At 40.0% G+C, this 27,502-nt stretch overlaps 1 protein-coding gene across 1 annotated transcript; it reads right to left on the bottom strand.

Annotated features, from left to right (window-relative positions):
* Positions 1-19,481, bottom strand: LOC114818624 (BPI fold-containing family C protein). Its single transcript, XM_029085218.1, has 16 exons — positions 19,379-19,481; positions 17,354-17,410; positions 16,962-17,073; positions 14,317-14,445; positions 11,033-11,188; positions 10,458-10,521; positions 10,310-10,370; positions 8,620-8,711; positions 6,846-7,019; positions 5,848-5,901; positions 4,911-5,081; positions 4,210-4,277; positions 2,757-2,799; positions 1,710-1,776; positions 621-697; positions 1-78 (listed from the first exon to the last, which is right to left on the bottom strand). Exons 1-16 carry the CDS (start codon positions 19,479-19,481, stop codon positions 1-3), a joined length of 1,506 nt encoding a protein of 501 aa, XP_028941051.1.
* Between the last annotated feature and the right edge of the window lie 8,021 nt (positions 19,482-27,502).

Here is a 27,502-nt window from a genome sequence, read left to right as displayed (position 1 = left end):
CTATGAGTGACTGTGAAGGTCCTCATCTTCCTCTTCTTCATGTTTGTAGTGAACATCAGTGGAAATCACCAGATGACCCTAAGGAAAGAAGAACAAGTAAAATTACCTTAAATTTCAGATGGACATATTCAGGGACAGTAGTCTGGGACTAGATCCCATGGTAAGCCCTCAGCAGGGTGGGAGACAAGAGTGGCTTTGTGCCTTCTGATCTTTAGGTAACTTTAGGGTAGGACTGAGCTCTGATATAAGTTAATACAACCCTCCAAAAGGCTGAGTAACATCACAGATACACTCAGGTTGCCTATGAACCTTCCTAGAGGATGGTCAGAGTAGTGAGGACTCATGCACTCAATGTTCCTAAGCCCTGATGGGGGTAGCAGAGCTGTTCTTGTGGTGTCCCCATGCTGGCATACCCCAAAAGGACAAGTGGACCCTTTATAACCTACAACTGCTAGGGGTGGGGGGTGAAGGGCTCATTTTTGATCTAGAGTTTGGATTTTATATCTAGTGTATAGTTAAAGCGTTACTATTAGCAGCGTATAGATCTACCCAACACAGGAAGACATACAAATGTGCTGAAAAAGAAGCAATATTCTTTAACAAGAAATTGGGCTTCTCACCTGCTTCATTTTTATTACAGGTCCAGTCAGGGTAGTGTGGGCGAAGTTAAGGAGAGGAAATCCTTTTCCGAGTTTTTCTTCAGAAAGGACAAATATAAATACATTTTAATGTAATAATAAAATGCACTTCTGAAGCATCTTTCTCAAGGAACTAAATTTGTTTTGCAATTTCCATTTTATCAACTGTCCTTGTGCCTCTCAAGGGAGCTATTATTCGTATTTACTAAAAAGCAAAAAATCCTATTAAACAGTTGCATAAAAACCTCTTACTATCTCTCAACTGTCTGACACTGGGATCTGATGGCCTTTGCTCCCCTCCAGGTATCTGTCCCACAAGATCTCATTTCTGCTGTTTCCCACTCTGACTTATTCTCCATCTTCCTTTAATTTTCTTCTCTTCCTGATCCTCCAGTCCTGTTGGTCTCTCTTATTCTCATCTATCCCTACTTTCCTGGATTTCCCAGCTCTATGCCTATTTGCTTTTCCAAGCCTGAGACTTTTGCATCCCTTCTCATCAACAGCTCACTTCCTTCCTCAGCAGTCTCCTCACCTCTGTTTACCTCATAGGGACCTCCTGTACTTTTCCACATGCTCCTTTCCACCTTCACCTCTTTCTTCATCATCCCTCACTCTCTGCATCCCACTGAGCTGATTTTCTACTTTGTCCTGCCTGTGGCAGCAGGTGAAGCACAAAGGCAGAGGGAGGTGATGAAGTCAGAGATGCTACCTTGAAGCCTCAAGATGCAAGTGTGCTTCTGTGCTTCCCCAGTCTGGGCCATTCTCTGGTCATGGCTTGACTCTGTGTCAGGACAAGACTCAAGCATGTCTCAGCTCTGCTGCCACACTGCGTCCAGTGAAAAGGAAACCCAAGTCCAGTGTTTGGAAGGGAGCCTAAACTTGCTCTGCCCCAGCCCCTGATCCAGGTGACTGAGAGACCAGCACTGAAGTCCAGCACAGAGTAGACCTGTCCAGGTGTAGCCAAATGGACAGAAAACCTCCCATAACAGTCTTTAAAGCCAGGCACTCCCTTTTATGGTTTCAGTCTTGCTTACCCACCAAATGTGCTCAGGAACTGGCCACAATCCTTACCATTGATTACTGGAATCACTGCACTCTGTAAAGTGTAAGACAAAAAATTCTCCACCAGTGACATCTGCTGTGAAGGGGAAAAACACATTTGGTGATTATTGCCTGATGCCTATGGGATTGCAGCTTGTCAGGAGAGATGGAGGATTAGAACTGGAGTGACATGCAAAAAGCTCTGAACAGAGCTTGGCAGAGAAAATCTCCGATATACGTGGCAAAGAGGTGTCCATTTTTCTCACAGGATGTTAAACTGAAGTTTTTTTTTTCTGTTAAGTATCTGGGTTGAACCTTAACTTTAGGAATGAAATCTGTTCAACTCCCTTTCAGCTGCCAGGACTCAGTTCTCAGAAGTGAACTGTTCTCTGGGTGGCAAGAACTGCCCTGTTCCGGTGCTCTGTCTTATGCCACTGTGATTAGTGTCCTCCTCCCTTCACTTAAAGAGTTAGGTTGGGGTGAGCTGCTGCAGACTCGCACTGACCATTTCTCAGTCTGCACTGAACAATCTAAGCAGAGGCATGGTGTTTCTTTTATTCACTATTTTGACTCCCTTTTTATGGTATTTGCTTAAAGTGATTCAAGATAATTCCTGAAACTGAGCTTAAGCCTATCTCTGTATTCACTCCAACTGCTATGCCTTCTCAATCCAGCTGTGAATTCAGGCTGGCTCTCAGAAACAGCTGGAAGAGGTGCTAGCCCCATGCCTGCCTTTGTGCTGCTGGATACAGAAGTGAGCAGAATCAGCTATGATGTCTTGCTAGGTCATGCAGACACAGGAAGACATTTCTCTTTGTTTCAATTAATGTTACATGGTAATAACTACATAACGTTTGGAGCCTCTGATGAGAAAAAAACCCCAACACTCCAAGAGGTATTTCCTCTTACTGGAAAGAAAAAGAAAAGCAGAGAATATACTATTTCAAAGCAGAAAGAGCAGTGGCAGATGATATCCCCAAGACAGACCAAGAATTGTCCAGCAACAAGTTCAGATGAATTTCTTTTATCTCTGAAGGACTCAGCTACCTCTCCTAGGCACTGAAACCATCAACTTACTTCAGAGGAGCCAAGAGTGGAGTGCAGCAGGGAGAACTGGAGCCTGAAGAAAAGAAGCAAAAGAAGAGGATTCACTAGGAAGGATGAAGGCACAAGTTATGCACACCATTTGAAGATTCATTTGTGGAATTTCATACTGATTGCATGATGATCCACACATTTAAGTTTACCAAAGACTCTTTGATTCCCAACAGCTTTTAATCAAAGCTGGCACAACTACAAATGAGTTCTAGAATCACTGGGATCTTTCTGATAGTAATCTTCTCCTACATTCATGTGTTGTCCTGGGCTGTGACTATAAGACTTGGAAAATTAAATTTTTCTGGAATTGCCATTTCCTGCAATGGATGAACTACACATTCCTCAAATGTTCAATATGATTTGAATAAACTCACATCCATTCCTAACTATTATGATTTTGTAACTTTTCCCACCAATGCCTGTAATGCATCCTCAGATCACCATAAATATAATCCTGGGGAAGAAGACATTCTTCTGTCAAAGGCTCTAAGTGAGTGACACCATTACTTCTCAAACTTATACCAACAGACTCTGATCACTATAAAGCCTCTTCTCCTCTTAAAAAGGTCCAGTGACCAAAACTAAGAAAAGGCTGCTCACATTTTTCTTCAATTTAAATGTAACAGGTTAAAAATATAATATATTCTGGAATTCTGCCCCAACTTGGAGTACAGAGCTAACAAGAAGAAACATCAATGTGGGCTACTTGCCTGAAAGTCTGTGCTTCTACCCACCTGGTGCACTTAGGGAAAAAGGGGCTGTAAACCCAGCCCAGCTTGAAGTGTGAATAAAATTTGTTGCAAGACAGCTGAGAACACTTGTAACTGTATGTAAACACAAACCCAGCAAGATCTAAGCAAAATCTAAAAAGCTCTGAGCTTTGCTTCAAACTACAGACACCTTTCTAGTCTCTTTTGTTTGATAACATGGTGTCTGCTGCTGCAGTATGTGCTAGGTAGTCTCTTTTCCCTTCCCCTCATGTGAAGGTGTACGGAGAGCTAGTGACAGTGGTCCAGTGCAGTGCTTGCACTCTGGCAGTTCTGTTCATGATGCTCAGACATGGCACAGCAGCAACATTTAGAAGGTTTGAAATAAACTACTGAACTTCATTCTCCAACATCAGCACAGACTGAAACAGATGTCTTTAAGATAACCAATAAATTGAACATCATTATCTGGAAAGGTATTTAACCTACAAAAAGGGGTGGCATCACATTGCACAAGAGACATGGTGGTTCCACAACATTATTATATTCCATCTGCAAAACTTAGACCAACCAGTCAAAAGTATCTTAGAACCCCTGTGAGAAAGACGGTAACTAATTTTCTTTTTCTCATGGTGAAACAAGCACTGCCAGGCTGACACAATGAATTTCTGTCGTGTCCTAATGTTGGGATAATTAATGTTGCTTTCTGAATTTTCCTTGGTTACCTCTTCAGAAGTAATGAGATAATCAACTTCTGTTTGGTTATTGTCAAATTGGCTCTGGTACTGGCTGTCTGCAGGGAAAAAAACAAAACAGTCTTCTGTGACTGTATACACAGATAGATACTGTCTTAGATACAGGCACAAATGCAATTGCTTTTGTGATTGGAAACACAATGTCTAATCTTTTTAATTGGTCAATACGTGTAGCTAGTGAATTTGCCGCTTTCTGACAGCAACTGAGATTGTGTGAGCAAAGTGATAATACTGCCCTGATTGCCTCCTTATCATTAGGATCATTTAAGTCCTTGCACGGCTGACGTAATTGTTTCACTTTCAACCTGATGAAAAGATGTCTGGGGACACACTGAACTATTTTACAAGAAACAAGTTAGGAAGACTGGGCACTAGATAATCACATTTTTGTACATTATAATTTATCCTTGAATAATCACTCAACCTCCCACATAGAAAAATGGGCTTTCATAAGTAGCTTGCTGCACCTGCCTATTAAATTCTACAATACAGGGTGCATGTTTTCTCCCTATGAAATCCTATGAAATGCAACAGAACAGTACGCATATTTGTGGCAGACCAGTAAATACTATTTTATGCTGATCTCTATGATTTTCAGAGGATCTGGAAGATTACTGTGTGATTTGTTCAGCCCCAGCACTGAATGTTACCTTCTAGCTCACGTTACTTACCAGATTCCCTGTAAAGATGTACTGGGTGGTTGAATTTGGCAGAACAGCAAACATTTCTACACAGCCAGTGATGTGTAGCATGCATCTGTCTGCATTTAAACTGACTGCAGGTGGTGATGTAGCCATCAGCTTCAGCAGCACTGGGCACCCTGTTATGTAACTCAGAGCAACCTGTGGAATTTCAAAGAGGAAAAAAATGTTGAATGCAGAGTTAACCTTTTCCTAAGCGACAGTTTCTGTGGCTGCATCATAATCAGGTGCTATATACCAATCCTCTTGTTCATTAACCTATATTAAAAATACTTAATTTTAATCGCACCAACTAAAATGATTAAATTAGCATTGCATATACTCTGAGTTTCAGAGACCAACAAACAAATGATGAAGTTTTAGACCCACTAATATTGAACATATATAAAGAAATAATTAAAAGGTTGTTCCTGAAAAACATATTTCAAGACAAGGGGATTAGCATTGCATGTAAAAGAAATGAGGGAAATGAGTGATTCCTGTAAAAAAAAAATAATGACCCTGACAATATAAAGGATTTGGAAAAGAGGCAACCTTCCAAAGGAGCCAATCTTTTGAAAAATAGAGAAACTCATAGAGGACAAAAGCATTACCTTGAACAGGAATAAAAGGAGACTGATCTCACACATGTCTACCACTTAGTCTTTATAACTGTTTCAGAGACTGACAGCAAATCCAGCACTTAAGAAGGGCAGAGAATGACTAAAGAGTAGTGTGATATAGTTAGGAAGAACATAGAGTTATGAAGAGGTAGACATGTATGTCTGAATCTTGCACTAATCATAAACCAGATCAGTTTTCTTGTCTCCTCCAAACTTTTGCATACGAGCTAGTACAGAGATAATATCCATAAGAAACATTAGCTACTGCTCTTTCTTAAAAGGTCTGTACAAGTAAAAGTACCCACCTCAGGAACAAAATCTTTGAATAAGGCGATATTTAGGTTAAAAGTAGTAGCAAGCTGTAAACAAATGAAATAAATCAGATCATTATATCAGCTTGAAAATAAGGTTTTCCCTGTTGAAAAAAATATATCCTGCTTACTTTAGTTTTAGATCCATGTTTTGATTTAGTATTTCCTTGTCCCAGAATGATTCCTAGGGAACCCACAGTGCTCCGTGTGACAGAAGACAGATTTCTCATAGACATGTTTCAGAAGAATGTACCAGTGAACAAGCATTATTCTTTGAAAGAACAGACATGGCATCCTGCTTACTTCCTGCCTTTGGGACTTTCTTAGATGAAATATACTGAAGCTGCCAGAGGCAGGATTCAAAAATCTCATTTGCCCTTCTGCTGCTGACCACTGATGAGGTTTGTCAGTGCCATTTGTGTCACCAATTTTTATAAAGACCCTCTTAGCACTGTTTCAGTTAGCAAAATTTCTTGGAAACTCTGACTACTAATGCCAGTGTGGAAACAGCATTTCTGAGAGAAGTCCTCTATGTTCTTCACCCACAGCTGAAAGCTTAGTTTCCTTGTACCTGCCTCTTGCCTCATTCGGCTGCTCTGTTAAGTCTGAGGATTTATTCTAGCTCTCAACACAGCCAATAGATTTGTTGTGGGCCTCTATGCAGCAGATTGTGGCTTCAGTATACTTTTCCTGTCTTGGCCTTTCCTTTCCTAAGGGAAAATCTTTTTTTTTTTTGGTTCTTTCTGCCACTCCTTGCACACCAACTCTGTCATATTCTTATCTGTCATTCCTTGCTTAGAGCTGCCAAGAACTTCAGACTTAGGTCTGAGCAAGACTTTGACTATTTTAAATGATGACATACAAAATAAATGTGATGAATCCCTCCTACAAGAGGTAGAAGTGTGAAATGGCAAATATAATGTGTTACTCTCATTTGATGACTATCCATACTGCTGATATTTGTAATTCCATTACACGCAAATTATACTCACCTCTTTGGAGATGGTGACGTTAAAGGCCCCTGCTTTGTAATAAGCCAGTGAAGCAGACTTAAGAAAATAACTGGAGACTCCCAGGTAGAGCATGGAATCACCCTGGTTTGGGAGATCAAAGGGAGCTGGCACAAAGGGAGGGTCTGTGTGATTTCCTACTGGATAGACTGTGCCCTGCAAAGAGTCATTATCAAGTATTTCTAGTTGTAAACATTTGTATCTGTCAGAATGCATTAGCAGTGGTTGAACAGAAAGATTCCTTCCTAACATGAAGAAAAGCTTGACATTAAAGAAAACCTGAAGTAAGCAAGTAAGTTTGTGATATGCTGTGAAAATCAGCAAATTTAGGCTCTTTTGGAAAAATGGAGGCTTCACAGAGAAAATCTGGCCTTCATTCTTTCAAAGTTTGAATGTGAGCATTCAAGTAAGTATTCTGAACTGCAGCTATGAGACACAAGAAAACATCCCCTGGACCACAGTTCTCTCTCCTGTGGCAAAGACATTTGTTAATTTAATTCTAAGGGTGACATTTCAAGAAAATCTTCAGGCACACCCCAAGAGCACTCAAAGTTGCTTAGGACAGAGACACAAAAGAGCCTTTTATACCACTTAACTCATAGCCCTGGTCCAGCTGCCAGTCCTCCAAGACATAGTTTAGGTGCTGTACAGGTGTGGGACCTTTATTCAGTTATGCTAAGAAAACAATTCTTAAAATGTAAGAGGGTATGTGAGCTCAGGCCATGTAGGACAAGAAAAGTGTGAATTACTTACTACAGTAAGTAGTGTAATTAATGACACTGTAATGGTTAGTAGCTGAAAGATTCAACAAGAAAAATACTGTCATGGAAAGGTATCAAACCCTAAGAAAAAAGATGAGAGTCGGAACATGGCAATTCATAACCATAAAAAACCAGCCTGTTCCAAGAACTGAAGACCAGTAACTTCCTTAACTGATTAATAAGTGACTTACAAAGACTCATCCGGTATCCCATCAGAGTGTCAGCATGTTGAAGCTTAGCCTGTCAGTTCTAGTTAGCTATAGCAGCTGATAAATAATTGCTTAGTACTTTTAAGCTATGTATATCCTGCTTGCAGAGTGTTTTTTGTGGATGGTAAAAGTTGCTTGAACAAAATAACCAAGAGGGAGAGTTTCAGCCACAGCTCTAGCACATCTTTCTTCACTGAAGTCTGTTCTGAGAGCCATGGGGATACTCTGAATTACAAGGACTGTTGAAGCTGCTGTGAAAGCTAGGCATTGCTGAGATATCTCTTGACAGCAAAGTTGAAAAATAGATAAGAAAGAAACTGCTGTGTGCTGCTCAAGGTCTGGCGGTAAGAAGTCTTTTTTTGGGTGTGAGCTGTACATACAAAAGATGCTGAGTTATCTCAAAACAAATGCTTTGGATTGCAATCACATTGGTAGCCATCATGGATTACATATTACCAGTAACAGGCAAAAACCAAGCAGCAGTGGAAGAGCTGTGTTTGTAAAGAACAATTCTATGCTGTTTATAAAGCACCTCTGAAGGGTTTCAACTCTGAAATAATTTAATTCTAAATAATAGCTTTAGTTAGTTAACAAATGCAGGTAATTTATTAAATAAGCAATTGCATCTGGTTTCCAAAATAGCTCTTGCCCAAAATGACCAAATGTCTTACTGCTTTTTTACTTAATTAAAATATTGGAGAGCTGAGTAAGACTGTAGTGAAAGAAAAAACAAAAAAGAGAATCAGAAGAGTCTTAAAAAGCACACTGATATTAAAGACAAATTACCTTCAAATCCAAGTTAATGTGTGATTTGAAGACTGTTGGAGAACTAATTAGGGAATAGTCTATTTGTGCAAAGGCATCAATCTGGTTTAAGACTAGAATGATGGACAAAAACAAAACAGTTGTTAGTACAAAAACACATCATGAACAGTTATTGTTTAGTTAAAGGTAAAGGCATTATAGAAATGCTGAATCTGAAGAAGAAGAATGGTGGGAGAAGGAAGAAGAAAATTAAAAAAAAAACTTGTTATAAGGGAAAAAGTAAGAAAGTAAGAGTACTCCCTCTGGAACAGTCACTTATTCCTCTTGGTTTAGTCCTTGTTCTCCTGTTGTTCACATCTGAATACACTCCTCAGAAATCTCTCCCATGCAGTAAAATGAGTATCTAGGGTAGAGTTCCCTTTTTTGATATGTGTTTGCACAAGAAAACTAAACTCTCCTATTTGATTAGTGAAATACTGATAAATACTATTAAACACTCTGGAAGATGACATTAGCACATTTTTAAGCATATCAGTGGTGAAGACAAGGGATGTTTGTTCACAACAATAGAGGGCATTTTATCAGACAATATGATTGAAGACTTTTTCTGAAAGGTATTTGCATGCAAATTCAGCTTGATTGTTATTTTTTATTAGACTGGAAGGTCTGTTCATAGTGTATAAAAATCAGATGAGTTTAAAGAGAAATGGTGAATTCACACTGAGATTATGAACTCCTTAATATGACAGCACAGCTTGCAGTGCCTTTGAGCCTTTGAGTATTTAGGTACGTGCTGCATAAGAAAATGTTCTTCATAACCATGATATTCAGTAATATTTGCCAGTACTTGGCACATGGCAGGTATAGGCCATGTTAGGAAAAATAAAAGTCTATTTACTCTGCTTCTGAATAGCAGAGCAGATAATAGAAATATCCACAATGCAAAGTGAAGAGTGGGAACAAACTCTGACCTGAATGACTTAAGGTGAATTAAATGAATTTGAATTGGTGAAAACTACAAATATTCTTAGTCTTGGGAAAAAAACAACAAAAAAAGGAAAAAAAAAGCTTTGAGACTTATTATGGAAGTAAAAATCTTTTTAATATATATATATATATATATATGCTTTCTGGAAAGCATATACATATATATATATGGAGACAGATATCTACTGTCTTCACGTCTCTGCAAGAGCGACACAGGAATTGTTAACTTGTGTGAAGAGAAGCATGCTTAGTGTGACACAGTCTTCCTGCAGCACCTTGTTATCTCACTGAATTCAAGTTCAAAACAAGATGTGCTAAGTTTACAAGACCTTACAGGGATGTTTGCTAGGTCTTCAGTGAATTACTGCTAACTCAGGTTTTCTTATGTCCACAGTACCAAGAACATAAAGGATCAGCATGAAAATATTCATCTGAAAAATCTAAGGAAATAACGCAGGTGAGCTACGACAGACCGAAAGATTACAGGTGACCTGCAATGGATACAGAAGAAATCTGAATATTGAATATAAGGTGTATGCAAGAGATTTCTAGGGTCAACTCTGGAAGAGGCTAAGGTACAGAACAATGGACATAGCTTTCTTCCTTCACTTTTTTTGTACTGTGAACACAGGAATGGTTTGGCATATAATAAAAAAGGCTACAATTTGAGCACTATGAAAATTACTTAACAAAAACCTCACAAATTGCTTAACAAAAAACTCACCCTTATGCTTTCTTAGCTCAGCATCCATCAGTTGGATCTTGTATTTGATAGCTAGGCATAGCTATATGAAAAGAGAGACAAGCCAGTAATGTAAGGGCTGTATTTCAACTCCTCCCTTCACTAGCTGAAACCATCTTTGCAAACTTACATTTTTATACAGTTTGGTGTGAATGAGCTCCTCAAGATAACCAGAGAGAAAGCTGTAGATCCAACTGGAGGAAAGGAAATGAACACAATTACTTTTTACCATGGACTGAAATCTTTGAAATATTAAATCTTGCAGACTGGGATGTCAATGTCATTTATATCAATGAGATATGATTACAGCAATTTCGGTAGACTCTGCAGTTGACTGTTTTTATTAAAAAAAAGTGAAAGTTTTATTCTGAAATGGTAGCTCAGCTTGTCAAAAGGCATAATCAGTGCAGACCACCTTCATATTTGCAATCTTGTATTCTTTAATATGTCCAAACAGCATTTTTTTCATATGCAGTATGTTTAGTTAGCTCATTTGTTGGCACATACACAAAGAAGTGTAGATTAATCGCACTTCACACATTCAGCAAAGGAGCCTGGTTTTGAAAAGAGACCTTTAAAAATCTATTTTCAATAGTTAGTCATATCCTGCAACTGGATCCCTAAAAGTCAAATTTTGAAAAGTGGCCCTTGTGCTACAAACCCTGCTATTTCCCATGGAGTAATTAGAAAATATACTGTACATACCTAGATCCTCCATTTAACTTGACTTTTACACTATTAATGCTCAGCTGGCAATTGTGTAGCAACACGGACAAGCGGCCTGTGCCATCCCTTGACACTCTGAAGATAACTGCAATAAACAGTCCTGAGATGGACACAGTAATTCCTCCACGGTCTTTGCTGCTCAGAGAAAAAAAAAAACAAACTCAGTTGAAGAAACATCTGCTTTAAGGCAACAATTTAAGAAACTACCTGTAAATCAAGTTTGAAAGGACTTTTTGCTTCTATCTATCATTTAGAATGAAGAATGGGTTTTCTAGGGATTAAAGTAGATGAGAGACATGCATGGTATTCAGAAACAGATTATATGCATGAGTTTCCAGGACATGAATTTTCCAGCCTTGTGCAGGATTTGACAAATTTGCAACAATGTGGTGATTTCACAGCAACGCAAGACATTCCAGTCCTTCATGACAGATCGCCCTGAAGGCCAATAAATATATAACCCAGTGGTTCTCAACTTTGCAGTTGTTCCACTTTCCTCTTTCCTGTAACAATTTTCAATAACTGTTTAAAATGTATACATTTCTCCATTCGTTGTCCTGCCCCAAACCCATTCATTCTGCCTCCTTTCTGTAAAAATACCTTCTAAGACCCCAACAAAAATATCCTTATACCTTTTACCTTCCAGCAAATTTAGGCACTAGGACTATGGTTAGGAGTTGTAGAAATTATAGACCAATCAAGTAGGACACAGAGAGCTGAATGGATGTTATAAAAACCTTATTTACCATAACAGAATGGGCACCAAAAGTATTACTTTTCACCTTTTCATCCTGATAACTCAGGTTTTCTTTCCCCAGACATTACTACAGTGGCTGCACCATATTACGGTGAAAGTGCCCAGACCAACATGCAGCTCAAACCGTGACTCTCAGCTTTCCTCTTTATGTTTCAGGCTAAACAAAAATCCTGGGGAAAGAGGTTGTAATCCCAAAAGATTAATCTTAACCCAGCCCTGAACCATAGACTACCCCTGACCAAACCTGTGAGGAGTCACAGTCACAAAGTCCCTCCTACTGCCACTACTATTTTCAACCCTACCTTTCAGTTTGTGTATGTGCATCAAGTGGCTATCTGGAGGAAGCACCACTCTTCAGACCCTCATTTTCCAATCTCTAACCAAATCTGCATCCTGCAAGCCATTAGGAAAAACATTTTCCCAAAGAAGGTTGTGCAACATTGGGACAGGTTACTTGGAGAGGTTGTGGCATCACCATGCTTGGCTAAACACCACCAGTAGACAGTTGACCTGATCTAGTCTGGTGACTGCTGCGTTTTGAGCAGGAGGCTGGACAAAATGACTTCCAGAGATCCTTCCAACCTAGATTTACCCATACTGCAGTGACAGGGACCATTGCAAAAGGATGTCAGTCCTCCTTCCCCCTTTTTGGGCTGCTACTTAGGTCATTTGTTCCTGCATCCTTATAATCTGCTCTTATTCAGGAGGAAACCTGATTCATGGAGGCAGGGTCTTGGCTCCAGGCTTCCAGGAGCAAAGAGCCTGCCAGAAGATTCTGTGATCAGCTGACTGCTCTGGGCAACAGTGGAGAGGAGGATGACAATGAGAGATGGAAATGCAGGGATAACAATATCACAATTAAAAAGCTGTGATAAGACCCATCTTACTGACCCTGGAAACACCCCAGGAGGGGTGGGTTATCAATGGCTTCTCTTGGAAAGCTCATTTTTAGCTTTCCCCTCTTAGTGTGCTATGCTGAATGCAACATGTAGAACTAGGGACTAGGGAGGATGAAGAGTAGGGCATATTCTGGACCTGTCTAAACCTACAGCCATTCACAGAACACCATGTTGAACAGAGCACCACAGATTGTTCCTTCTGCCCCTCAAAAAGGCATGAAAGCCTTCACCCCCTCAACTCCACCAAAACTGGCTTTGACCACCTCCACCACAATCTGCTCCACAAAATCCTGCATAGCAGCTCCCTCCCTCCTTTGCTGTCTTTAGAGTTTTGTACATCTGGGGTCTCTCCAGATTATGCCCAGGTCCTTATCTTTCAGCAAGAGGGAGAGGTGGCTTTGTGTTTGTGAACAGCTGATTTGCCCCGCTGAACACAGTATACTTTTCCTCACAACAGACAGGTTGGGGGCACAGTGACAGCAGTTTCCAGCCACCAGTACTGAGACTGAAGGTAGAACTGCGTGTCCGTGCTCCTTTGCAATCAGGACATGCTGTGAAACTTGCAGCCTGGTGATCCGTCTCACTGTACTCCCTGGCTCACAAATAAGAGTAACGGCTACTGCTGCTACCAGTTACTCCATTAACCCAAATTGAAGAGATTAGCACCTTGCAAACTTTTCTGATATCCCAGTTCTAGCCCTCTCCCAGCTCCCAAGAAAATCTACAATATTATATTAAAATTCTGTAGCAAAAATGCTGAGATAAAAAAGTAGAAAAATCGGTATGCAGTTATATTAAAGACAATCTCATCGTGCACAGGCCCAGGAAGCTAAGTCAGTTTTCCTTAGTAACCTGAATTCTGGAATTTCCAAAGTTCTGAATATTTGGCATTGTGACAGTGCCCTTCCTTTAACAGAAGCACTTTGGAAGACAATAGACACTGTACCAGCAAATAGATAATTAGCTACAGAGTCAAACTTCCAGTTATACTGTACAAAGAAAGTAACAAATGTGGCCATTGCAAAGTCTGTGTCCCTGAATATTCATGTAACATCATGTAATATACAGTCTGGACAAATTGAGTATGCTCAATTGAGGTGTCTGACCTGATACTTCCCAAAGAGACAACCTGTGGGGTAGAATAATTAAGAGAAAAAAAAAGAAAAGAAAAGAAAAGAAAAGAAAAGAAAAGAAAAGAAAAGAAAAGAAAAGAAAAGAAAAGAAAAGAAAAGAAAAGAAAAGAAAAGAAAAGAAAAGAAAAGAAAAGAAAAGAAAAGAAAAGAAAAGAAAAGAAAAGAGAAAAGACGGGAAAAGACAAGACAAGACAAGACAAGATAAGACAAGAAAAGAAAAGAAAAGAAAAGAAAAGAAAAGAAAAGAAAAGAAAAGAAAAGAAAAGAAAAGAAAAGAAAAGAAAAGAAAAGAAACCCACATTAGCTGGCAGGGGATGTTCCTTCTTAAGAAGTTTATTCAAACAGATTGTTGTTAAATGATAGAGCACATCTGACCTGAAAAAATAATAGCTACCAACTAGATTTATGAATTTCATTTGCAATCCTTCTCCCAGAACTGCTCTCTGCACCTGCATCGCACTGTACAATACTTACAGCAGCCATGTGTTCATTCTCCAGTCTGCACTGATCGTAGCAGAAGCATGTGCCACTGACAGGCTAATGCCAGTGCCAGGAATAAAGGAAGCAGAAGTTTCTGGTAAATCTACAGCATTAATTCTGAGCCTACAGAATACAGAAAGGGGGATATTAGACTGCATGTCAAAAGAGTAAAAAGGACTTCTGATTACTACAAATCCTTCTGTTATGAAAGGCAAATGCTTTGGTAAAATAATTTCTCAGAAATGACTGACCCTTGTGTATTTTAGGAAAGACAGACATTTGTACCATTACACTTAGTAGCATCCTTGGAGAAAGAATCCTTTATATTTGTCCAGGCAAAAAAGGATACTTGGACAAAACATAAGCCTCCCCTTGGAATCAAAACAAAGCCCTTAAAGTGAAATATGCTTGCTGGGGGAAAACAAGTCTGTGTGTTAAACCCAGATGCTACATCTATAAATAAATCCAGTTGTCTGAATGCCAGCATTTGCTGAATTAGTTTCTCTTTCTGCATTTTGTATCCCCTCCTTTGCCTCAGCAAAGGCCTCTGGAGAGGATCCATTCTTCTAAACAAAATCTTACTTGAAGTTTTCCCTGACAAAACAAACGTTTCTAATACTCAGAGATACTGTCTTGCAAATGGGTGTGTTGAATTGAGCTGAACATTGTAAAGATATCAGCTGTAATCTCATCATGTAGTATACATTCCTCATTGTTTCCTGATATCTGGCAGAGATTTCTGAAACAACTGCCTTTAATCTGTTTTCCCCAGGGCAGAAAGCATGAGCTACTTTTAGTTAAAATGACCATCATTTTCCAATATCATCTTGGGCAGCAGTAAGGCTGTCTTTAGTAATCGTGTTTGCAGGGAGCTAAAATCAGATTATCCACTGGGAAGATGGCCAATTTCAAGAACTATGGTTGGCAGAATGGATTGGGGTTTTGAAGATCATATAAGAATTTAGGTTGGAATGGGACCTCAGGAGATTTTCTGGTTCGACCTCCTTCTCAAAGCTGGACCAACTCAAGGGGTCCAGCAGAAGACAGTGGAAGACACGCAGTAAGACACATGCACCTCCACCCCCATAGCCTCTTCTTCTCCAGACTGTCCAAACACATCTCTCTCAGACGTGCAGGGATTAAGGTTGCAAGGGTGGTATAATACCACGAAGCCTGCTGGAAACAGGCTGTTAGGAAAATATTAGGTATAGAAGAAGGATGTAGGCCCTATCCAGTAGAAAGTACATGAAGTCTCCCAGATTGGTATTTCTTGCTCTGGGTAATTTGTAAGTGTTGTGGTTTTAACCCAGCTGGCAGCCAAACACCACACAGCTGCTCGCCCACCCTCCCCCACCCCGGGGGATGGGGAAAAGAATTAAAGGGGTAAAGGTAAGGAGACTTGTAGGTTGACATAAAACCAATTTAATAATGGAAATAAAATAAAATAAAAATAATAATAGTAATACTGGAATACACAAATGAGTGATGCAATTGCTCACCACCCGCCAATCAATGCCCAGTCCATTCCCAGCTAGCGATCCCAGAGAAGAGAAAACCCCCAAGCCCCAATCCTGTAAGCGAGAGAGCTTCCCAGCCAACCCTCATCTATATACTGAGCATGACATCATGATATGGAATATTCCATTGGCCAGTTTGGGCCCGTTGTTCTTGCTATGCTCCCTCCTGCCCCCACAGCTTCTTCTGCACCTGCACACTGGCAAAGCATGGGAAGTTGAAAAGTCATTGATTTCTTAGCAACAACTAAAAACACCACTGTATTATCAACATCCTCCTCATACCAAATCCCATATTGAATCCAAAACACAGTGCTATTCTAGCTACTAAAAAGAAAATTAGCTCCATCCCAGCCAAAACCATGACACTAAGGAAAAGAAAATAAAATGCTACTGAGCAGCAGAGCTTGGCTTGATAGTAATATTAAAAGACCAGAAGTTTCTGTTTTCCAGTTAAAAAGCTTTAACTGGAAGATGGGATTGAAGGCAGTATAAAAAACTTTTATATTAGTCTCATTTGTAGAAATTGTAGGAAACTCTATAAACATGTTTTTCTACTGGCTGCTCCCAGTATAATGATTTTCCTCAGCAGGATATAGGTATTGAACCCTATCCAATCAAAATGCTGATTTACCATTGTAAATCCATCCAAAAAGGTTCTGTAAACGTCATCTTCCTGCCACCTCAGCCCAGATACACCATTCTCCTGCACACATTTTCATCTTGTCCCTTTGTTATCTTTTTTTCAGTAAACACAAACAAATTACTTTCACTGCTACAGGTCCTTCATAGTAGCAGACTGTTAGTAACACCGATTCTTCCCTCTTTCCCACCCATTTCCCCTGCTGTGTCACAGCCATGCTTACACCTGCCTTGCCCCAAACTCTGAGACAAACCAACTAAAAAAACAGCCAAGGTGCTCCTTCAGAAGCTTTCTAAAGCTCATCTCTTGAGTGTAGTAGAAGGAAGTACTTATAAAACAAATCAGTGTTTGAGCAGTGGGAGCAGAGTTAGATAAACCACTTAACAAAAAAAAAAAAAAAAGGTTGCATAATTATTACTCCGCAGTAACAATACAATAAGATGTTTCAACCTAAAACTTTGAAATGTATTTCCTTTACTTACCTTGAAATTACATAGTTGACTGTAACAACCGAGAAACTCTCTTGCCCACTCCAGCTTGGGAAGGTCTCTTTCAATACTGCTTGCTTCAGGAGCTCCATCCCAGTCCTCTTGCCTACAAGAAGAGAGAGGAAAGCACATGGCTTGCAGATTGGATTCAGGCACTCAAAAATCCAGATACACCGCCAAATAATTTAACCACTTTTAACATAATTCATTAAAACTTCTGATTCTCAAACCCTTACCTAGACCTCCTTCCAACTACATCCATTGATAACTTCTATGAGCCTCACATACAAATAACTTAACCAAGATAATCTTGTCCCTGAGTTGTATTTTATATTCTAGAACTTGTCAGTTTTCTGAAACTGTTATACTTCCTTCAATTCACTGACAGTGTGAAAGCCTTGGGAAATATTTGGTCATCACCTTTACCTCAGATTGTCTCATACCTCTTGAATGAAGAAGCCAGCTACAAATCAGCAAGATGACTTCTATATGTAGTGTTTACTTACAGAAAAGGTGTGGTATATACATCTGAAGTGCTGGTATTTCAAATGCAAACTAGCTATCTGGATTGTTGCTTGTGTACAGGAAGTTGTTTGAGGTTTAAAGACAATTCTTTTAAATTTCTTTCGGAGTACCTATGTTTTGCCACTGCACCTTATCCATTACAGCATGCTGCAGATGTCTGATTTATTTCCTTACCTTCTCTCCTTGCTTTAAGGAATCTCTACTTTCTGGAATGCTTCAGTGTTACTTGTCCATTGATAATACACACAGACGCTATCATCAACAAACAGAACATCTTTAAATCCCAAATTCCTTGTGTCTTCTGTCTTTTTGCTCATCTTTGATGAAGACACTGCTAAAACTTTAATACTGAATGATGTCCTGCTTTCAGATTTTTTCAGCATGAGTTTCCTTAGCTTTTAGCCTCACAGTTACTGAATATTAAATATCTATTTTTTTCTCCCCCCCAGACTTCAGTGTATTAAAGAAGCAAAGAACTGAAATCAATGATAACTCAACACTGGAATACCTCTTTATAAAATGCTTCTTTTATGAACGAGAGGTAAGTTATGATTCCACGTGAATTCCTGCCTCCAAAGCAAAATATCAGTTCTGACTGAAGTAACTTAAAGCTCTTATGACTGTCAGTGAAGGCAGCCAGTCCCAGGTGGAATTTCTCTAAAGGTTCTTGCAGCAGGCAAGGATCGTGCAGGTGGGGTTTATTGCCTCAGCCTTTGAATCTCATACTAAGGGAAAAGACACAATAAGCACCAAGCTCTTTAAATACGAGCTATGCTTTTGGGAGGTGCACTGTGAATGTCTGTTCTTACTACTAACGCAGAGGTGTGCAAACAGTCTGTTTGTTCAGCACTTGAAGGATGTGCTGAATGTCACAAAAACTCCTGGGCTCACACTAAGAAATACCAGGCTGAATTCTCATTTCTAAAGGCATGAGAGATCCCTAGGGAGTGATTTTTCCTGTGTGTCATAAAAAGATACAGAGATCAGTTCTGTTTTGGGTGACTGAGGTTTGCCCTGCACTTCCCAACTGCCCAAAAGCCTTTAAAACAATGCTTATAAAGAGAAACAAGTGGACCTGATCCTTGCTTTCATCTCAAAGGCATAAACCCTGAGCTTCTACTTTTCATCTCACAAGTCCATTGTTTACCTGTCACCATGTTCAGTACATAAATGATGATTAATCCTTAGCATGACCCAGCCTCTGTTGAATTTGTGCCTTGTTAATCTTTATTATTAATATTAATTCTGTAAACAATTGAAATTATACTGTGTGCCCTCCACACCCATGGAGTAAGTCTTAGGTAAGAGACTGTGAAAGTCAATATGAATAAAAAGGGCAAGGAAAATATATTGTGGAAATTGCTGATATTCTGTTAAGGGGCAGAATTATGGCAGACAGTTACTACATTTTTTTGAAAGAATGGCACAAGTAGATGCTATCTCACACTAAAAGGAGGAATGACAGTAAAGGTGTGCAGCTATGTGGGTGTTCCAAAATTGTAAGCTTTTTTCCCAGTTATGTCTTATTGTCTTCAATTAAATATTGCACTTTCATTCAGTTCTTTGACACTTTTTAAAAAAGGAGCAGTTATGTGGCCATCTCATTCTGGTTCTAAGAAATAGATCGACACAACAAATGTAGTAGAAACACTGTTGGACTGTAGGAGAATACAATCACCAGTGCAAGGATAAATTCACACCTGGGGTGCACAAAAAGGAAGGAAATACTGTTTTTTGGAAACGGTGTTCCTGGTGTGAAGTGACAAAAGGAATTTATTCTATTTCAATATTTAAGGAGCTTGTTTCTACATTGCACTTTATTAAGGAACTGTATTAGATGCATAGAGTATTTATCATAAATTAACTTCTGGCAATGTTTGACATACCATAGTCCAGCCCCTTCTGAGTAATCCTCACTTTAAGACCAGGATTAGCTTCAAGCTGCCAGGACAGCCAGCACAGCAGGAAAGAATACCATGTCTTTAGCATCTTCTCACCTTTGTCACAGGGACCTGTTAAAAACATCTATGATGCAAACGTGATCATACATGATGCATACGAGTTGCAAAAAATCCATATCCAACACTTCCCCAATGAAACTGGGCCAAGGGTGGATATTTAAGAGAGGTTTAGCCAATGGTTTTACTGCACGAAGCAGTCAGTGTGGGAGCTGACACAGATTTCTCATTATTTGGAGAGCAATTTGGCAGGCATTAGCTGTTAGCATGTTTCTGCTCCTCTACTCTATGCTTTCCCCACACCCATGTCTTAGTTGGTTTATTTTTCCATCTGTCCTACCTCCTGCAGTGTGAAAATGACAGAGCAATCACAGCCAAGGAAGAGCAGGTCTGTCCTCCTATAGAACAACACTCTTTATATACACACCCTCTAGCATATATTGGATTTGGGAGCCCAAAAGTTTTTCAGCTAAATCTGCTGGTCTAATAACATACAGTAGGCCTCTCTACAAAACTTGCTCTCTGTTACACACAAAGCTCTAACTGAATCCAAACACTGATACATGAGATGATTGACTAAATCAGGTCACGTGAGAAGGGAATGCAAGGGTAAATTCAAAGGGAATGTGACAATTACATGGTGATCACACAGGAAGAGAAGGGTGTCCTGGCATAAGCCTGCAGCACAGTGTCTTTGAGTGCAAGGCGAGACTGTGAGCCACTGCGTGGTGGGACATAACCACACCACACTGATTCACAAAAGCTGTGACAAATTATTTCTTTCTGTTACACTGTCCTAGTACAAAAGTAAGGTTTCTTTGTTCAAAATTCTTGCATTCATCCTGATTTTTACAATCAATGACAGCCACTGCTCTGTTTCCTAGAAATAACAATATCATTTCTCAACACAATTTCAAGTCTTCTCAGTGCTGCATTAGGAAATTGTTTATTAGGGACCTATGGTAACTTTACTCTGGCCTTACCACTGAGGGGAGTGGCACATCCTTTTCTAACATGTCTGACTGTGACCATGTACCTGTATATATACAAACCATGCCAACTAATAATTAGCAAAAAAGTCTTGCTAGTTTCTCAGGTATTCCAGCTTATAAGGACTCCTGGATTTCTAATAGGTACCACATCGTCTTGGACAGTTTATTCCATGGTACCCCAGAAAACATATAAACGCATCTGAAAAACCCACAAACCTTCCCCTCCACCAAAAAAACCCCCAAATCCACTACCTTTTGGTAGTCTTACTTCCATGTTGTAATTAGTATTATCAGGTCAGAACCTAAACAGTTGCAAATCAAAGATCCACCCAGTACCTCGTAAAATACTGCTCTTTGGTGGATTTCTGAAGTATAAGACAGACAAAATGCATTGTCAATATTGCCATGATATCAGTTCTCTGAGGAATCCTTACAAAGTTACCCCAAGATACTATGCAAGTAAGTGGATTCAGGGAAACACAATCTACATTGTGACAAATTTTGAAAATCCTCTTTTTAATTGGTTGTTCCATCTCTAGTTCTTATGCCTTTTTGGCTTTCTCTATTTCAAGCAACTCAAAATACATAATTACTTTAAGGTAGCAATTTTATATTATGCAGAACAGCCAGTTGGATTCACAAATCTCAAACTTATTCCAAAAAATATCTCAGCTTTTCCTGCAAACATGCCACTTTCTATCTCAGTTAAAAATCAATATAAAACCAGGATGGATTTTTTTATCATTAAAGAACATAGATATTTACTAGATACTTATCTAGCAGGATTGCTAGAAGCACTGAGGCAGGTGCGGTACCTCATTCTCATTTAATTTCATTCCCATTGGGGAACAGAAAACAGCAACCTTAGTCACTATTGTGCTTTGTAGTTAATATGTTCTTGTTTGGATTTTAAAGGCATGCCAGGTGAGAAGCTGAAAGAACAAACAACTGAACTGCCATGGCAGTAAAAGTCAGTTACCATTTCATATTGCTTTCTCAAACCAACAAGGCTGATATTCTTGGTTCCTTTCGCACTCCAAGGCTGATATTCTCCACTTCATCAAAGCCCCAAGCCTCTGTCAGATGCTAGGATTGACTGTACAAGGTTAGTCAGATGACTGAGACAGAGTTAAGGAAATGGAAATTGTCAGCTGCCTGATAGTCTAAATGAGAGCTGACAATTGCATCGTTGGTGACAATAGATGGCAGACAAATTGCCCTGATTTTTATCTTCAGTAACTGAGCACCAAGCAATTCCTTGATGTAAATAATTATCTTAACTCTTTTGTCTTCTCAGAGATAGTGTATTCAAGCAAGCTAAGTAGAGGAAAAAGATGAAAAACTCCTTTGTTTCAATCTGTGTACCTGTCTCACCCTAATGAAGTACTCTACTTACCAGTCTGTAGATACCACATTTGTAGATTTCACATTTCCTTTGTGAAAAGTCTGCAAAAACTTTAAATAAAACTTGCAATAAAGATTACAGCTGAAATCTGCCTGAGAAAAAAAAAGCTTCTGATGGGAAAAAAAAAAAAAAGTCACTATCATTGTCTTGTACAAGTTTAACATAGCCATAAAACCACACTATCTTAAACTGACTAACCTCTGAAACAGAATAGAATATCTCTGGAAAATAATTTTGTTCTTGTCTTGCCTTGGTCTTGCATAAAACTCTCCACCTGCAGCCGGCATAAGAATTTCTTTCACTTACAAAAATTCAGAAAACAAATTTCAATGGATAACAAACACAAGACACAAGACAAACAGTTCTCAAACACGATAGCAAATACAGTGTCTACCCAACCTGAAGTCCAGAAAGAGCACTTTGGTTTCACAAATATATCTGCTGTTATCACAGAACTGGGACAGGATTTTTCAGTTTCTCCCTTGCTCCATTGTTTCTAGTTACTCTGCAGCATGCTCAAGAACAGGCAGGCTTTCTGCAGCTCACTCAACAATGTCAAATCAAAAAGGACTCAATAGCTTTAACATTTTAACCCTTCCTATACACTGATATTCCATATGCAAAAGGGAAAAGGAATACAAAAAGTATATGGTTTATAGGAGAGATATATTGGCAGGGATGCTTAAAGAAACCAGCAAATGATACAGACAGGAGTTTGCTAAATGACGGAAAAGCAGGTGATCTCCACCTCTCCACAACCTCTGGAAATACCCAGGGAAAAAGAAAAACTCCAGTAAGTTCCTTTTCATAGTTTCCTCCATTCAGTGTGTGGAAAACAATGCTATCCACTTCCCAGCTGAGGCAGCAGGCAATGTAGCTCAGTGAAATCTTCAGACAGAATCAATAGGAAGTAACAACCACCCCTGTCCCTACAGCATGTATCTGTGAGTAGGTCTGGGACCCCCCAGTCTTTTGGAGGCTTTGTGAAGGCACTGTGCTACCACAAGCTTTTTCTGGGCTTGGCTTGCCTACTGATGCCCTTCATAAAGGCTTTCAAAGCCTTGGAGCAGGGTTGCCAGAGAACTATTAATCTGTGCCAGGTTGCAAAATACATAACAGAGCTGCAGTGACTACAAAAAAATCTGTTAACAATAGATAACTGTGTTGGGAGGCAGTTGTCTGATGAGCTGATGGAAAACGAACACTTTCCACTGTTTGGATCACTGAGTTCACACTGCTGACCTCTGTTCACTGCTGTATCGTAGCACCTGAGCCAGGACTACTTAGGTTCATTTTAACCAAAGTCCATTTAGCAAAAAAAATCAAGTATTCTTGCTCTAGCTCTGCACTGCACACTGCCCTCACAGGTAAGAATTGTAAGGGTGCTCTTAAGCTGGTCCCCAAGAGACAGGGGAAGAGTAATAAATATTGAGATCTTGGACAGGAACACAGCAGGCATTATTTGTCTACAATTTGCCCAGATTCAGACCTGAGTCCATCATTTGTGTAGGTCTGTTCTAAGCCTTCTTCTCTGCTCTCCTTCCAGTTGTTTGGTGTACTCACGAGTCTCTTGTACAACCATTCAGTTACTTGCACGGAGCTGACAGCAGGATAAGGCACTCTCTCAAGCCATGCAGCCACTACCCTGGTTTGGTATAAACTGCAGTCCTGTAAGAAGTCACCATATACTCCTAGAAGATGGGTGCAGTAATCTCAGCAAGAAAAACCTGACCCCTTTGGTTCATCCCAAGACATAGGAAATCTCCCTCTGAGAATCTTTCTCCATGGGTGGAGCCTCTTTTTACTATCCAGATAAATGTGATTTTGGTCTGCTAATGCAAAGATATCAAACTCTGTCTTTGAGGTGCTGCTTCAAAGACTTTTGCTCTGCACACAACTCTTAGCAATTCAATACTGTAAAGAAATATATAAATCCAAGAAAACATGGTCATAGCTAAAAAGGTCTGAAGAAATCTGGCAAACCCCAGAAAACCCACTGAAAGGTCCTTTGTTCCATATGACCAAGATTTTAATCAGAATCAGAAGAGTTAAGACCCATGTGAGCAAACTTCAGACACTGCTTTTAAGGGTCATCTGTTGACAGCCAAACTGAGACAGTATAAAGCAGAGCTCCACTGAATGTATTAGCTATAGAGCACTAGCAAAAAGCGCTTTAAAATACCTTTTAGGAGTAAAGCTGACCACCACCAAGCTGCAAGAAGTTAGGAGATTCTTTCCACTGGCTTTGATTTGAACCTCCTCCCTCACTGGCACACTTAAAATGGTACTTCAGACTTTCACAGACATCCTGGTGGTACTCCATCCTTCAAACCCTTCTCCTTCTCATTCCACCATCTCTCATATCTTTCAGTGTGACTGTAGTTATTAAAAATATCAGTATCATAAGGGTTAATATCGACACATATATAGCTATTTATACAGATTATAAAATACACTCTTTTTAGTGGCAAATACAAAAATAAAAATAATGGAAAAGGTCCACTGGCTCACAGCTTTGTTACTACACTCAGCTTTCAGGAAAAAAATTCCATGAGGTATGTAACTGAACCAAAGAGACCTTTACTTTTTATAGTTCTCCTCTGCCATGGGAAGTTGACTGCAGGTCAACAGGACTACAGCTATATTAAGTTTCAAATTTCTCAAGAGAAAGCACTGGGGCTATCAATAGGGTTTTATTTCTGTGGTGGAAAGGGTTCTATTGCTTGTGCTTTACAGTGACCATGTCAGGGAGAAAAGCCCTCAGCAAAGTATTTTGAGTTGAGAAACCGCATTGTCTTTAACAACAATTCCGAGCTACTTAATGCTGATAAAGAGCTTTCTTTCATCACTGTATTGTATATTCTTCTAATGAATTAACTACACCCCCCCTCACCATTTCTGAAAGTCAAAATTATTCTGTATACAACCCTTTCTTCAAGCTCGTAAATAAACAGATTTCCTCTATTATTTTGTCACAGTGCCTTTCCCAGTCTGAGGGCAACATCATACTTGGCCACTGGAAGTCTCCTGCCTGCAAACTGAGACAAAATGAAAATGGTGGAGAAAAAAAATATTACTGATCAAATAACAGCCCTTTTAGAAAGATAAGTCAGGGAAAAAAAATATGGTGTTTTTTGGGTCATCTGAAATTTTCACAGGTAAACTTGAAAGCTGTGGAAAATGTTTTAGCCTTTCATCATGATTGTTTCTCAAAAGCTTTTCCTCTTTAATACTTACTGCTGTGTGGAAAGTGTGTCCAAACCTTACATTGTGGCATGACTCAGAAAATTCAAAGGAAAAATTAGCAGAATGCCCTTAGGAATGCTCACTTGTAACTGGTGTAGCTGGTTACCTAATGAGTACTCCAGTCAGGTCCCGAGAAACTGAACCATTTTATTTCACACAATTACTTTAGCTTGTGCAAGCTACTGAAATGATGCTTCTGCTGGCAACATCACAACTGTAGCCATGGACATTTCTCATACTAGGGAAGCCTCTTCCACCCTTCCTAAATAGCGCAGACTAAGCAGCCCTGGAGCCAGAGGGAACAGAGGAGGTGGCCAGAACAGGGACAACACTGAAGGACAAAACAGAGCAGGACATCCATGGTGAATGGAAAATGGTCAAGATGTCAAGGCAGCAGCATGACTGACTTTGGATTCAACTCTCTTCAAGAGAAAGCAGAGTTTCTGACAGGCATGGTGCTCTTCATCCCTCATGTTCCTTTCACTCATCCCCTGCTGCCACGGGGACACCCTTCTGGGTGTGTCCAGGATGTGGCCCCATTTGGTGAGGACTGCATAAGCACTTCTCAAACTGGGGCAGCAGTCCCAAAGGGTGCAGCAAGCTACTCAGGAAATCACTTGTTTAATGCTCACAGTTGAGGCCCAGTATGTAAGACCACGCTGATTGTCATAAGCATCAGCTCTTTGATTGTTCAATTAGTGGTATTCGTATCATAGAATGGTTTGGGTTGGAAGGGACCTTAAAGATCATTGAGTTCCAACCCCCCTGCCATCAGCAGGGACACCTTCCACTAGACCAGGTTGCTCAAAGCCTCATCCAGCCTGGCCTTCAACACTTCCAGGGAGGGGCATCCACAACTTCCTTGGGCAACTTGTTCCAGTGTCTGACCACCCTCACAGTGAAGAATTTCTTCCTAATATCCAATCTAAACCTACCCTCTTCCAATTTAAACCCATTTCCCCTTGTTCTATCACTACCTGCCCTTGTAAAAAGTCCCTCCCCAGCTTTCTTGTAGCCCCTTCAGGTACTGGGAGGCTGCTATAAGATCTCCCCAGAGCCTTCTCTTTTTCAGGCTGAACAGCCCCAACTCTCTCAGCCTGTGCTCTAAGGAGAGGTGCTCCAGCCCTCAGATCATTCTCGTGGCCTCCTCTGGACTCGTTCTAGCTGCTCCATGTCTTTCTTATGTTGGGGGCTCCAGAACTGGACACAGCACTCCAGGTGGGGCCTTATGAGAGCGGAGTAGAGGGGCAGAATCACCTCCCTCGACCTGCTGGCCACGCTTCTCTTGATGCAGCCCAGGATACGGTTATTGGCCTTCTGGGCTGCAAGTGCACATTGCTGGCTCAGTATTCTTCCATTTCAGTAGACTCTTTGCCTTTCCTTTTATCACCTTCAGCAATACAAGCCTCTCCTTTCTACTGAGAAATTTATTGACGTGTGGAAACCAGATGATGGTTGCCCTTGAGCTTTAGATATATTTGACAGCAAACTCTAAAGTGAAATGAAATTTAGGAACCACATTTACCTGGGTTGGATGACCATGTTCAGATGGCATAAAGGAAATTTCACCCCTAGCCCAGAACAGAAGTTTTGAAGTTTCAGTTTCCTTTTTCTGAGTGGCCCAGTAAGTGCTGAAAGGGCACAGCCAAGGCTGTTCCTATAAATACAGGGTTAAGCAGTGTGAATAGTGCCATAAAAACCGGTTGTATTTGGTGGTAGCTGTGCAAGATAGGTCTTTCAAGTTCTTTACCTATTGTTATTATAGCATTATATTCCTGGAAAGTATCCCAATTTTCCTGCACCTCATTATTTTCATATTATTCCTTGTGTGGAGAAATGTAAGTAAATTGTATTGTTAGAAGGAAAACCAAGATAATCTAAGAATAAGCATTGTTCAAAAGTTACCTCTGAATTCACTGGTCTCTAAAGTTTACTGTAAGTCATTAAACAAGGCAAAGCTTGAGAAAATTGTGCCTTTTACAATTTCCCCCCACTGACATTACACTTCTGCCAAGTGTGTATTTCTAGAGGAAGTCAAATATACTTTTTGAGAAGATCTAAGGTGCGGTGAGGAACCTTTTTTGAAGTCTGACAGAAAATGGGTAACTAAAGCCCATTTGTTTGTGACTTATTTTTGGTGAGATTATTTGACTGCAAGCTTCAAATATCACCTTGGAGATGACAATTCAATAGCCTGCCTTAAAAAACCGTGCTCGTTTGTAAAACAAAGGGCTCTGGAGGGCAGCACCCTCCTCCAGCCCTTCCCCTAGCTCGTTTCCATGACCTTCGCCAACAGTTTAACACCCGGCCAGCAACAGGCTCCCCCGGGCATTTTCAGAACAGCATCCGAACTGGATTACAGTGAAGGGGAAGGAAGAGAGAGAAGCGGCCCAACCGAGCCACTGGGGC

The sequence above is a fragment of the Antrostomus carolinensis genome, unplaced genomic scaffold (genome assembly GCF_000700745.2).
Source record: "Antrostomus carolinensis isolate BGI_N321 unplaced genomic scaffold, ASM70074v2 scaffold6085, whole genome shotgun sequence".
Classification (NCBI taxonomy): Eukaryota; Metazoa; Chordata; class Aves; order Caprimulgiformes; family Caprimulgidae; genus Antrostomus; species Antrostomus carolinensis.
Note: the sequence above shows the minus strand (reverse complement) of the source record. Positions and strands in the feature narration are given on the sequence as shown.